Source organism: Barbus barbus (assembly GCF_936440315.1).
Source record: "Barbus barbus genome assembly, chromosome: 28".
Lineage (NCBI taxonomy): Eukaryota > Metazoa > Chordata > Actinopteri > Cypriniformes > Cyprinidae > Barbus > Barbus barbus.
In genome coordinates, this window is record NC_136756.1 from 8369578 (window position 1) to 8384431 (window position 14854).

A 14854-nucleotide genomic window follows, 5' to 3' on the forward strand; every position below is an offset into this window, starting at 1 on the left:
TAACAATAAATCCAAGAGAACGTATTAGACAAAAGGAGCTTTATTCACTAAAGTTGACACCTTGGAGGTTAGACTCAGCTTGTACTGAGTCTGAGGAGAGAGCTGGTTAGATGAAAGGGTTTTCTAGCACAAACAGTTAGCAGGAGAGGTCATTATGGCTCTGTGTACGTGTGTATGTGATACACTAAGTAGTACAGTACCAATCAACGGTTAAAACACAAAGTAAACAGTACAGTACAGTTGCTTATACATTGATGGTTAAGGCTAAGGTTTCATTGAGGGTCTTGAGGGAGGTGAGAAAATGGAAAAAAGATCCCTGATATCTTGCAAATAGCTGCGGAAAAAAGGTTGTAGCCTACCAGAGTGCAAAGCATGCTATACCGCCTTAGCACAATCTCAAAAAGTGTTGAAACTCGTAATTCCAGGCTGACTGCATTTGAGCTGATGACTGGAAGACGACAAATAAATAGCAAATAAATAAATAAATTAAACATTTTACTTCCAGATGCACAACCAGTGAGCCACATTTAGTTACGAAAAATTTGCTGATACAAAGACCATATCGTCGGTCTTTAAATCAAAGTTAGGAGAAGTTGGCATACAATTTTACATTCAATTCAATTTAAAAAAAAAAGAAAGAAAAATTCTATTATCATTTACACACCATCATGTTTTCCAAATCCAACCGCTGACTTTTTTCGGTAAAACACAAAAGGAGAAATTTTGAAGTATGTTCACGCTGCACTCTTCCACACTATGAAAGTGAATGGTGACCACAGCTGTCAAGCACAGTTTTCCAATAATCTCAGTTCGGAATAAACTTTTATGGCACTTTTTATTCAGAGATTGAAAGTTCATGGTTCCCATCCGCTTTCATTGCATGGAAAACAGGAGCGTTAACAACATACGTTAAAATTTCCCCTTTACTGTTTTACAGAATAAAGTGATCAATTCTGTTTGGAAAAGTGAGTAAATGATTGCAGAATTCACATTTGGGGGTAAACTATCCTTTTAAAACCATATCCAAAGCTATACCGGACACAAAATATCGATTCCCGTGGTGAAAGTACACTAAATATAATTCTGGCAATATTTAGCCCTTTTCAGGGAGTCTTGAGCCATGGGCTTGTGAAGAGCAGCACCAGGAGGTGAGAGTGAGGAGGTGTTCACACGTCCAACCCCCCCGAGCTCCAGTTCAGACGAGTGAAGAAATATTTTTTCATTCTGCTCCGTGTAAACATCTTGATCATCCACCTCTAAATAGGCAGCCACGAGTTAATGAGTGCGTTTACAAAAATTAATTTACAGTAAAAGAACTGGAGTCCAGCACCTGCGCTGGTCAAACATCAAACGTACCATCTACTCTGTCAAAAGTTAGTAATATTAGTGACTACAGGAACAAGAGTATCTAAAGATTATTAAGGATTACACTCTTGAAGACAGATTTGAAGAATAGATAAATGCTAAACAGCCGAAAAATATTGCATTCATACGCTAAGCCCACTGCTTGCAAATCTGAAAGGGGCATAATCACATTTGGCAGAAATGGTAGCATTTGTTTGTTTTTCCCACACAGTCCCACCGTTCAGTATTTTTGCTCCCTCTTTTTTCTGCAAGCAAATTGGGTGAATTTTTAAGACGAGTATAAAAATCTGCCTTGATTCCTAAAGCAACTTCACAATACTTATCAAAACAAATACTTGCACATCTGCCATATCATGCACATGCGGCTGAGGTGAATTAAATTCAGTGGCCATTCACATAAGACGGGGTTTTGCATTAAAAACAGATTGACGGAGCTTTCCGTGTACACTTGTTGGACAATGCGTTTATCCATATGTACAGTAAATATGGTTAACGTGACCCCAGAGCAATCTGAGTGGTCCATTCTTTTAAAATCAACACTGCGCATCAAACCATAAACAAAATAGTGTTTGAACAAAACGGCCGTCTAGTGCATGTTTACACAGAGCAACATTAAAAATACAGCGCGAATGGAAAGCAAGAGCATGTCCTGTGTGAACGGCCAGCTTAATTCTGAAAACAAAGAATATGTCAAAAGGAGATATGATTAGAACCAAATAAAAATTAAAACATTTTTGTCTAATAAATAAAAATAACACTGTGTCCTAATGAGATGCAATGCAACAAAATTAAAAATTAGTTTTTCATTTTGCTTTTTGTCCGAATCAACAGTGATGGCGCCAAGCGATGAGCGACAGTTGAATTTATTAATTTACAAAATATATATTTTTCGATTTCTGCTACCTTGTGGCTGACAATGATTAGACCTATCTCAGGAGCGTACGTGTTTTGTACAATATTAAAAGTTTCATTTGTGTTATTTTGGTATTTTGGTAAAAACACAAGAACGTTCAAACAAGTGTATTTCACAACAAAATTGCCTCAGTCACCGATGCATTTTAAATAACTGTTAATTTTAATGAAATGACATTTATTCGTTGCACAGCGAGAGAGCAGTGAGCTTTCAGAGAGAGCTCCGCCCACACACTCATCTGATTGGCTGTGATTTGCGATTGATTTTGTCACATCTTGCTTGTCTGTGTGTCCGAAATCGCCCCCTATACCCTTAAAAGTTCACTATTTGTAGTGGTGTACAAAACCAAAGTGGACATTATTGAGCTCACTCATTCAATCCCACGATGCACTGCTATAACTAGTGTACAACCGATGTACACTCAACAGCTAGAAAACATGTGAGGGTCGAGCCAAATTAATTCCCGCGTGTACTCAGTGTCCAAATTTGCTCCTGAAAGTGGACTGTATTAGTGAAGTAACGTAGGGAATAGTTAGTGAATGAGGGTATAAGGGCCGATTGTCGCTGAAATCTCATTGCATTGTTAGGACACGGTGTTATGTTTCGGGGTTTTTTATAGCACAAAGATATAGACTCGCGTGATTATTTTTATGACCTCCATTTGTTCAAAAATCAAATCACATTTTCTCATTAGGGACACAACCTTTTCCTAATCACATTCGTAGTGTTTTATGGGATAACACTGAAACGGCAGGTAGTTGGATGGTAGAGCCTACAATAAGGTCTTTCTGAAGCTTGATTTTTTTTACATTCTATCGCAAACTGTTAAAAATGAAAGTGCACAGACAACTACGGTTTCCACAGGGACTCCGATGGGACGGTGCGATGGTTCATTGGCCACCGTTCCATCTTCAGCCCAACGTTTCCTCATTCAGTGATGACGAGTAAGAACGCCAACAGTAACACTGAGAAAATCACAATGACAGTAATAAGAGAACTAACAGTAGTACAAGTCTAACTTCCTGGGTTGTGGTTTCCCGAGGTTTGTCCGGTTTTACAGTTTTCCTGGTGTTTTCCAGGCTAAGCCGTTGTGATGGCGGATCTGGGAGAACGGCACATGACAGCAGATTCAGGACATAGCGGCCAACGTGTACCAGCGGCTCTCACCTCCTCACCTCCGCCTTCTGCTTCCCTTTCAAGGGTCTGGTGTTTAGACGTCCCCTCCCCTCAACATTCACTTCTTTTGACTCCTCTTGTTCAAAGTAAAAACAGGTTTCTCTGTCCGTTTGATTTTGTAGTGTTTTAGTGGCAGGCACTCTCACATGGCGTACTTTTGCGTCCATTCTCTCGCTAGTCTGTTGTACCTACGAGTAAAAAAAAGAATACACTCTTATGATGTAATTCAAGCTACATTTCTATTTTATTTAGTTTTATTCATCAGAGGGCAGGAATGCTTTACATACAGTGGATTTAATGTGATGCAAAATATCCATGTTTCACATCATTAATGAGTGCTTCAATAACATAATTATGTACGTGTTACATCATTGAGTGCTTATGTTAACAAACTAATGTATCAGTATTGAATCCGTATCAAATATGAATCAGACTTCCCCATTTGCGTGAGGCTCTGGAGGTAACAATGTTTGGTTTCTTGCACAGACCAATTATTTTGCTTCATAAGACCACAATATATCCTCAGGAGGCATGGGTATTAATTCTGTGTTGCCTGATGCTTTTTTTTTTTTTACTCTCAAAGTGACAGTAGCTGTTGACTTGCATTTTTGCTAAACATTTTTCAGGATTCTTTGATGAACTGAAAGTTCAAAAGAACAGCATTTATTTCAAATAGAAATCTTTCGGAACATTATACAAGCGTTTACTGTCATTTATGATCAATTTAATGCATCCTTGCTGAATTAAAGTATTAATTTCATATATATTAAAAGATAAAAAAAATTACTTACCCAAACTTATAAATATAAGAAAAAATCCCCTATATATTGGATGGCCTTGGGGTGAGTAAATTATCAGCAAATTATCATTTTTGGTGAAACCGTCTCTTTAACCATGTTAGTAACTTGCGACAATAGTCGGCTAATGATGCTTTTTTGTCTGGAACATTTACCCGCCTCTAAACATGACGCTGAACAAAGCAAACTAATTTCACTTTATTGTACATGTCAGTCAGACGGTCTCCTATAGAGCTGAGACTTTACAGCGTCAGTCAAAGATCTGAATTACACGAGACTAACATGCTCCAAACAAGCCAAGATGAGGAAGAGCATATTATTAATGGGTGTAATATGGAGAGGAGTTTGGGTTGCAATGTCAGAACTAACCTGGCAGATTAATGCAGAATTTAACTCTCACTTGTGCATGTATTGGCTATTTTAAAACAGCTCTGAATGTGGCTCATCAAATCAGAGTGAACACTGCAGTATAACTGTTCTTTTGTAGGGAAGCACCGAAATGAAACTATTAACAACTCAGTTAACACTGAACACTTACATTATACCAACAAAGCACAATTTAACTTAAAATGAATAACTTGGTAAAATAATATTTTTTATAAAAATGAACAATTCATTTTTTTTTTAAATGTGCATGTAAGAGTCACTCACTTTTCTCTGTCTGCTTTATATGTATGTGCGATCTCAGGTACCAGCGGGTCATCTGGGTTTGGGTCACATAACAGGGAGCAGATGGACAACAAGACTTAAAAAGAAAGGGAACACATTAAAAACATATAATACCAAAACATCCTGATCGTCTCTACTGCTAGAATGAGGAGCTTCTCTCACATTGCCCTGTGTTTGTTTGTCATATACCACAAACAGATTCCCGTGGAGAGATCCAAACTAGGTCCCTGCTTAGAACAAAAAGTAATCACTGCAGTCTGACAACATCACCCAGCGCTCAGAAACACCAAGGCTATACAGTACTCAACACAAACAAGTGCTCCAGCAACATGAGAACATTATAATACCTCAATAATAACCATCATCTGTTGGTTTGAACATGTACTGAAGGTTCCACTGGCCAATGCAATTAACCTGTACACCAACAGCATGTTATAATTTGGTAATATAATTAAGTTATGTTTAAAGTCTAAATATTTAACAATAAAATAACATTTCACGGATGTAGTAATATATTAGTTAGTTACTACATTAACTAATGTTAACAAATGACACGTTACGTGAAATTTTATTACAATTTAAAATACATTTCTATTTTAATATATTTTAAAATGTTATTTATTCCTGATGCAAAGCTGAATTTTCAGCATCATTACTCCAGTGCCACATGATCCTGTTTAAAACAGTTGTGCTGCTTAATATTTTTGTAGAAACCATGATACATTTTTTTCAGGATTAATTGATGGATGTAAAGTTCAAAACAGCACTTATTTGAAACAGAAAGATACAGAAGTGTTGATTATTGGAACCAAAGTTCAGCGAGAGAAACTGACCCCTAAACTAAATATACCAGGACTGAATCCAAGCCAAGCGGCTATAAATATAGGAGTTGTCTTTGATTCAGATTTTAATTTTAAAGCTCATGTACGTAATATAACCAAAACGGCATTTTATCATCTGAAGAATATTGCGAAAGTAAGACCATTTCTCTCTCTGACCAATACAGAAAAATAATGCTTGCATTTATAACTAGCAGGCTTGACTATTGTAATGCCCTTCTTTCAGGTCTATCAAAGAATACAATTAATCAAATACAACTAATACAAAATACTGCTGCTAGAATATTGACAAAGACTAAAAAGAGAGACCACATTACATCTGTATTAAAGGGGTCATATGATGCGATTTCAAGTTTTCCTTTCTCTTTGGAATGTTACAAGCTGTTTTGCATATATAAGATCCCTGAAGTTCAAAGACTAAAGTCTCAAAACCAAAGAGATATTCTTTATAAAAGTTAAGACTCTGCCACACCCCCCTAAAACGGCTCGATCAAACATGCCCACACATGTCTATGTCATGATGTGGAAATATTTGCATAATGCTGCCCAAATGTTCACGCAAAGAAAGAAGATGTGGTTCCAGTAACCGCAGTAGTGTTGATGCAGCTATGTCAGGGAGACACTCTCTGTGTTTCTATGCGAAAGCAAAAGCACTTTATTTGGCCTTCTGAAAGTAGATGCAACAGAACAGCAACGCATTTTATGGACGACCGTTTTGTGAACCTAGGAGAGGAGGTAATTCTGACTTTGCTCTGACAATCTGACACTTTAACTGTGAGTATGTTTTGTTATTAGTTTAAGTATTTGCTATTGACTGTTCAAATGCGGAGTTTTGCACGTCGTGTATGCGTGTGTGTGTGAGAGCGAGAGAGTGTGAGTGTGAGTGTGTTTTTGTTTTTATATTCCGGTGGGGATTTAAACCTGAATACACACAGACTCATGGGGACTTGTGTCACGGTGGGGATCTAAATTGAGGTCCCCATGGGTAAACAAGCTTATAAATCACACAGAATAAAGTTTTTTGAAAATCTAAAAATGCAAAAAGTCTCCTGTGAGGGCTACGTTTAGGTGTAGGGTTAGTGTAGGGCATTAGAATATACGTTATGTACAGTAGAAAAAACATTACGGCTATGGAAGTCCCCACAAGGATAGTGAAACAAGTGTGTGTGTGTGTGTGTGTGTTCGCGTGTGTGAGAGAGGGAGACACAGTCACACAACCGCGGCTTGTGTACTACAAATACATACGAGCATCACTGTGTCTGTCACACGACTCTGTTCCCCTCTCGAGCTTGAACTGATGATAAAACTAAGGACATTATTTACTCTCTTTACATTTATTTTGAAAGCTAAAGCTCGCGATTATGTAAAGGGACATTACATTTCTGACTCGTGCTTGTGGTGTTTGGCCAATTGCAATGCACTGGGTCAGTTGGCCAATCAGAGCAGATTGTGCTTGTTGGAAGGAGGGACTTTGTAGAAAACGATGCGTTTAAGAGAGGCAGGGCATAGAGGAACTACAATAATGTACAGTATTTGAAAAATAATGTGTTTTTTTAACATTAAAGCATGTCAACATATTCTATCACACTAAATACACAAAATAATGATCTTTAAAAAAAGCATCATATAACCCCTTTAAAGTCATTACACCGGTTACCTGTGAGCTTTCGTATTGATTTTAAAAATCTTTTATTAGTTTCTAAGGCATTGCATAGAATGCACCAGACTACCTTTCAAAAATGCTTGTAGTATACAAACCCAGAAGGACTCTTAGGTCTTCAAACTCTTCTCTTTTAACTGTACCTCATAGTAGAACTAAAATATTTGGTAATGCTGAATATTGAATATTAATGGGTTATTTCTATTTTGTATTTGGTGCATTTTATTGTTTTGTATTTGTATTTACTTTTTTTGGAAAAGTGCTATATAAATAAAAGTTTGCTTGCTTGCTTTACTGTCATTTGTGATCAATTTAATGCATCCTTGCAGCAATACATTTTTTATTTCTTATTTCAAAGTGCTTATTTATCATGCATTGAGACATTGCCTGAATCTTACCTTTGGATACAGTAAGAGCAGGTGACCACTGAGATCGCAGGATGTCCAGACAAATACTTCCGTTACTGTTAATATTGGGGTGGTAGATTTTTGTTGTGAATGCGACCTGTCAATCAATGCAGAGAATATTGATTAGAGCATGACAAGCCATTACGTACATTTGCATTTGTCTAATATCACAAAGCAACTGACCTTTGGTGGTTTAAAGGGGTAATCTGTTGGGAAATGAATCGTAAGGAAGAAAACCCCTCCTTGATATGGACTGTCATTCTAAAAACCAAGAACACAGCTTTGCTAATGTATGCATGTACTGTCTGCAGCTGTCACAAAACAGGCAATATCTTAACACGTCATGCATGCATGATAAGGACAAATGAATTCAGAAATAGAACATTCAAAAACAGAACATAAAAATAGTTAGTTTCACAGTGCAGAATTTATGTACTGTGATTGCATGTGGAGATCAGCCAATCAGAACAGATGCTATTTACATATAGCAGTGTTAAAGGTACAGTAACCTGATTATTTCACTAAACTGTTTTCTGGTACAAGCAACCTTTCATTAACATTGTAAATGGACCTCTAGAAGAAAATAAAATGTTACAAAGGTGTTAAACGTCCCTTTTAAATCATTTAAAAATATTTCTTAAAGGGATAGTTCAGCCAAAAATTAAAATTACCCCATGATTTACTCAAGTCATCCTAGGTGTATAGAGAGTTATATTAAAAAATGAGCTGGCTCTTCAAAGTGTTATAACAGCTGTGAATGGGTGTCTAAATTTTGAAGCCCAAAAAAAGCATCCATCCGTCATAAAAAGTGCTTCACACTAACATTTTTGTGTGAACTATCCCTTGAACTAATTTAAGGGTTACCACACATTTTGTCCAATGAATTTCCATGATTTCCCCATGAGATTTTAAAGTGCCCCTATTATGGCTTTTTAAAAATGATCTTTCATGCAGTGTGTAACACAGCTCTAAGTGAATGAAAACATCCTGCAAAGTTTCAAATTTGAAAAAGTGCGCCGTGTATAAAGTTATTGTCTCTCAAAAGAAAGAGCTGACTCTGAATCATTGAATCCCAAACCTTTCATGTTCAACATGAAACATTAGCATATTGCCTGCCCACTTGTTGGTCTTTTCATGTTGTCTGAATGAAAATGCAAATTCATTCTTTGCCACCAGGTGCCGCTGTTGGAGCAACGCTGTACACAAAGCAGCACTCCGCTCACAAACACTGCTTTATCAGTCATTACAGGCATGATGAAATGAAAATGAGACCAATCGGATCAATCACCGCAGATTAGCGTCACGCAAAGGAGGGGTTTGGAAATATGAATCGTTGAGCGAATCTTTTTGGAGTCGTTGAGCAAGTAAGGTAAAAATAAATGCATATTATAAGACAATGAACGTGTTTTTTGACCTTGCATGCATGTCAGCCTGTTGTTGGGGACTCCCAAAACCAAAATATGAATTTTTCATTACCCATAATAGGGGCACTTTAAGATTTTTATTAGTCTTAAGTTCATTTTTTTTTCAGGACTGGAAATCACAGTTCCCTGATATTTCATGACTGTGGGAACCCTGTAATTTGAAAAGAATAAGGCAGAAAAATGGCTGCTTACCGGCCCCATTATTGTTGCCTGCCAGTGAAACACTGAAAAACATGATTCATTATATAAAATCAATGGGCAGTATTGAAGCAGAGCAAGAACTGATCCAGTGCATGCTGAGAATGGTAGTTAGTGTTGGATCACTTCTAGAGTGAATACTTATACATTTAAACAGTAATCTGACAAAAATATATCAATAGTAACTTGTTATAATTGACTCGTTCCTCATTTACTCACAGTCCTCTCCGACCGGACCTGCTGAACACTGAGCTGGTGGATCTCTCTGTAGGTCTGTCAGTTCCTGAGGGAAACAGAATGGCCTTGTCATGTAAAACAGCATTTCTTTGTGCAATAACCTCGATTATTTGATTATAAGTGTACGTCAGAGAAAATTGATAAAAGACACAAGTAACACAAAGGATTCTTGGTCTGATCAAAATGTTATCAGCACCAGGATACTTCATTTACTCAAAATGCTTTCTAAAAACAGAATTTGGCTCATGTTAGTGAAATGTGTTTGCCAACACATGCTTTGGCTCTGAGGTTTGTTTCCATATTGAGATCTTTTCAGGAGCACTGCCAGCACAACCAACGCTACGGCAGTCATCTCATAATACCTCACAAATGCGTCTGAGAATGAAATATGGCTGTATAAACAAAGGGTATCAGGGTGTACAGAAATATCAGTTGTGGAAAACAGGCTATTCGTACAAGATAATCTTTAAATTTTTTTAAACGTGAGAACAATATATCTGTGTGAATCTCCAAACGAAAAAAAAGATATACATTTCATAAAGACAAAAATAATGTGCTAATGATTTAAATCAGCAATAATTTGAGGTAGTACAACTAACATGATGTATCTCTTTATGTTTTTGAAAGAAGTCTCAACGGTCACCAAGGCATTTATTGATCAAAAAAACTGTAATTTATAAATGTAATTTATTCCTGTTATGTCAAACCTGAATTTTCAGCTTTATTAGTCTTCAGTGTCACGTGATCCTTCAGAAATAATTCCAATATGCTGATTTGATGCTCAAGAAACATTTCATATTAGCCTATTCTTTTCTTTTTTATTAAGGTGTAATAATTTACATTTAATATTTGTGCAAACTGTGTTGCTTTTTGTTTTTAAAGAATTTTTTTGATGAGTAGAACGCTTAAAAGCATTTATTTACATGATAAATAATTATAAACGATTATAAACATGTTTTCATTGTCACCTTTGATCAATTTATTGCATCCTTGCTGAATGAATTGATGCACTGAAAAAATTATTTGTTTAAAAAGACTTTTTGAACGGTAATGGATATACATTATATTTTAAACTCATTTTCTTTTAATTTTATTAATTAAGTATTTTTATTAATGCTTTATAATGTTAAATCTGTGCAGGCATTTGAACAAGTTTCTAACTTACAGCTGTCTTTCAACAATAATATAACTGTTGCTACAATTTAAATCTGAATTATAGAAACTTAATCTCCACTCCTTGTCATACAAGCGCTGGACAATATTTACAGACAGTGTCCTTTTTGTCAGTCGCACACCAGCTTCTCTACTGAGGCTTGTTAGCTCCATGCACAGATGTATTTCTGTAACTGTTCTGAATCATTCACCTGAAATATCTCATATCTCATCCTCATGGCCATGTCACCTCTGTAATTCCCCTCTGTTGGTATTGCTAGAAGTTGCTGTCTGACTCACAGCGCCTGAAAACACCTCTCTAAAGATAGACGCAGAGCAGTCAGCTGTTCACCGACAGCACTTTCAATAACTTTAACTCTCAGCACATTAAAAAAACACATAATGGCTTCAATGGATCAGTCCATCATACCTAACACTGTACACAACAACAGATCGACATTAAATGTCATTCATTGACATCAGTGCAAGAAATAAAAGAATGAACCGCCCCTCAAACTATCTGACCAAATAAAACTATATGCTGAATTTAGTGACAGTTATAAAAATATATATTGGATTGCAGGTTTATATCATGACATATATCATACCATAAGCATGCAATCCAGTGTATTGATTCATCCTCCCCAGATAAGACTGTATAGTTTAGATAAAAATCAATGTGCACAGTAAGTAAAAAAAATATATATATATTTATTCTATTTTTCTTCAATGGTGGAATCCAATGTATCAATCAACATGCAGCCTGTATTCACACCTGCTATTACAATATACGTACATGCTTAAATACACATAAACAGGTTTTAATTTCTGATATCGTTGCACAAGACTGATCCTTATAAAACGACCTCTGGCAGGAGCAGCACAACAACACACCACATACTGTGTTACATCTGTGCTGCTTTTAAAGGGGGCGGAGCTTTCACAGTCTATTGTTGACCCTTTGTTGATTCGGCACAAGTTAAATGTCTGATATCTAATATTAGTCATAGGTCTGTATGCATCTAAAAATGTGCATCCAATATTTTTTTTATGAATGGATCAACTTAAGCATTATTTCAAAGGACCTCTCAGACCTTAAAGGGATAGTTCACTCAGAAACGAAAATTCTGTTGTTCATTCACCTTCAAGTCATTACAAACCTGTACATTGTTATTTTGACTTTTTTTCCATACAAGCACAATTTATAGTGGCCATGGCTGTCAAGCTCCAAAATGTACAAATCACACCGTGAAGTATCCTAATATACTAACCAGTTGCAATGTGATATGATTCCAGGTATACATTTATCTGTCCATGTCAGATGTGAAAAAAATCAATCACAAATTACAGCCAATCAGAAGAGCGTGTCAGAAGTACATAATAAATTTATTAAAAATCAACGATTTTAATATTATTCAAAATACATACTGACTGATGCAAACCTTGTTTGTTCACCGTTTGAACATTCTTGTTTCCTTTAAGTTCAGTTTAAACATTGCTTTTTCACGATCTGAGGTGAGTTATCAGTTGTCGTGTTTATTATAGCAATTAAGTCACACACAAATTATACTCAAACTCAAAGGATTTTAATATTGTACAAAACGCAAGTACTTGAGATAATCTTTAATATAAGCTGTATTTTCAGAGTCAGTTATACGATAGCTTTTGTATTAGAAACAGACCCACATTTATGCCGTTATTTCTTCTGCTGAACACAAAAGATGTTTCAAAGAATATGGGTAAACAGAAAGTTGATGCACTCCACTGACTTCCATAATATGGAAAAAACAAACACCGTGGAAGTCAAGGGGGACCATCAAAGGTTTGGATACACACAGTCTTCAAAATATCTTCTTTTGTGTTCAGCAGAAGAAATAAATTCTTACAGGTTTGGAACAACTTGAGGATGAGCACATGATGACAATTTTCATTTTGGGTGAACTATGTCTTTAAATTTTGGGCCGTTCCTGACAAGAAGACTCTGAATATAGCACACAAGTCAATAGGGATTTTTTTTTTTTATATATTTTTTCCAATTTCTCCTCATTTAGAAAAACATGAGGGTGAGTAGAGAAGGCCAAAATTCGACTCGTTTATTATAAAACACTCAGATTATGGAATCCCTGACAGAAGTACACAGTGTTTTTTTTCTGTGATTAAAGTCGTTGGTTATGCGGACAGGGTGGAGAATCTGTTAAAAATACCCTCTGCTGTCCTAGTGCCCTATTTGCCAAGCCATATATGGATACACTGACATTGGGGTTCAGCATTTGGCAACTTGAAAGCAGTCGTCGCCCATCACGCATGCGCACCAGCGGCGCTTCGCTCATTCATGATGACCGACAACAGAAAAGATACATTATAACAATGTTTCCAGCGCCCACGCTCTTACATGCCACAAATCTGTCACAACAGCACCCGTCAACCCCAAAATCATGCGTTATTGCGCGCACAGATCCTTACGCTACAACATCAATAGCCGTTGTAGTTCACATATTGCGCAAAACCAACACTCACTATTAGCCGTCTTTAAGTGACGGTGACTGTTTATAACAGCATGTGTGAGAATCTGTAACGATCAGAAAGACACCGACGGCATGCATCCACCATTGGCCATCCGTCTTTGTCTTGACCAGACGGGGACAAAATGAGAAAAGTGCGACCGCTTTACATCACAACAACACTATAAGATGATGAGCAGGATATTGACAGAGGCTGTGAGGTTATGCGATGCACACAGACTCACCTTTTGGATTCTTTTCAACGCCATTTGCTCGCTGTATTACAGCACTGTTTGATCCAGTTCAGAGACTGTTGGCCTGTACAGTTTGGACCAGAACGCTGCCGTTTTTCTCCTCAGTGTCACACGTTATGTTTGTAATAACACCAGAGCACAGATTTGGACATTCACACCGCTGTTTGAACGGCAGTCGCTGATTTGAGAAATTCTTTCCCCCTCTAACCTCACTGACAGTTTTTAGTGCTGTACTAGACAAGAAGGTAATCTCGCGATACAACGCAAAGGATTTCAGCTAATATCGCGATACTAGAGCGTGCGCTTGGGGTGCTGGGAAATGTAGTTCTGTGAAGGTTACGCTCGTAATTTGCATAAAGAGCAAGTTAGTTGTAATAATCGAATGAAAGATGAAAATTAATTAATTTAAATTAATATGATTTTTTTAAGAATGTTTAATCTATTTTGTTTTTGTTGATATATTAATTTTATATCAGACTATTTCAAAACGTAATTGCGTTTTTCAAACAGCCTTTAAAGTTTAGAATCTGTAAAGTTAAAAAAAGCCCCAAGAACGGTCTCTGTTCAATGAATTTAACATATATTTTTGAAAGAAAGAAAGAAAAACAGACGCAAATAACACATTGTGTAAACTAAAATTGTTTGCACTATGACAGTGGTTAATTTTGATGCTGCAAATTGAACAAAGAACTGCAAACCGTTACACGGACCGTCTATGATTATGATAATGATTTAGTTTAGATCTTAAATTCTAACGCTTTTATTTAGGCTTCAAAATTCATAAAAGTTATATTATTTTGTGAGGATTATGATGGACAAAACGTGTAAATTTCATGAACTATGATTGAACACAGAGCTTATTTTTTTGTGATAATCCAAAAGCCTATTTAAAAATCCTATTGGCTTTTTATCCAGGGAACCCGTGTGATGCCAATCGGCCTACAATTTGACGTCATAGTTCCCCCACTCAACCTTACTGTTATTAAGTGCAATAAACTTATTATTCTGATTGGACTCCCCACCCCAGTGCTGACTTTCATTATGGTCTTCGGTGGCACTGGTGGCACACTTCTGGATGGGCTCGCAAAGGACCTTAAAGGTGAGATGTCGTGGCAGTTCTGTGTCCCAAATAACGCGCCCCCCTCCTGATGCCATCTTGCCCTCAGGCCATGTGGTGGGGGCTGTAACCTGGGACATTGAGGATCATGTCAGGTGAGCCCTGGCTGGAGTTGAGGTGCCTGGGGGGCAGTGTTAATTTTGGC

General features: G+C 36.8%; 1 protein-coding gene across 2 annotated transcripts; it reads right to left on the reverse strand.

Moving 5' to 3' along the window:
• Positions 1-26: 26 nt before the first annotated feature.
• Positions 27-13852, reverse strand: LOC306848431 (ubiquitin-conjugating enzyme E2 D4). 2 transcript variants are annotated; one of them, XM_079382976.1, is made up of 7 exons: positions 13584-13852; positions 9668-9731; positions 9443-9474; positions 8010-8087; positions 7818-7923; positions 4903-4996; positions 27-3642 (listed from the first exon to the last, which is right to left on the reverse strand). In XM_079382976.1, the coding sequence occupies exons 1-7, from the start codon at positions 13605-13607 to the stop codon at positions 3597-3599; spliced, it is 444 nt and encodes a 147-aa protein (XP_079239102.1). In that variant the 5' UTR covers positions 13608-13852; the 3' UTR covers positions 27-3596. The 2 variants fall into 2 exon arrangements, with proteins under 2 accessions (XP_079239102.1, XP_079239101.1); XM_079382975.1 differs by lacking the exon at positions 13584-13852 and adding an exon at positions 11050-11124.
• Between the last annotated feature and the right edge of the window lie 1002 nt (positions 13853-14854).

What these genes read in the sequence shown, in the direction of transcription:
- LOC306848431 (XM_079382975.1), bottom strand. Translation starts at nt 11,082, where the DNA reads ATGGCCATGAGGATGAGATATGAGATATTTCAG. An exon ending in AGGCAACAATAATGGGGCCG is followed by an intron (nt 8,088 to 9,442) that starts GTAAGCAGCCAT and finishes CTTGGTTTTTAG; the next exon opens with AATGACAGTCCATATCAAGG. An exon ending in TGCTCTTACTGTATCCAAAG is followed by an intron (nt 4,997 to 7,817) that starts GTAAGATTCAGG and finishes TTTCTTTTTAAG; the next exon opens with TCTTGTTGTCCATCTGCTCC.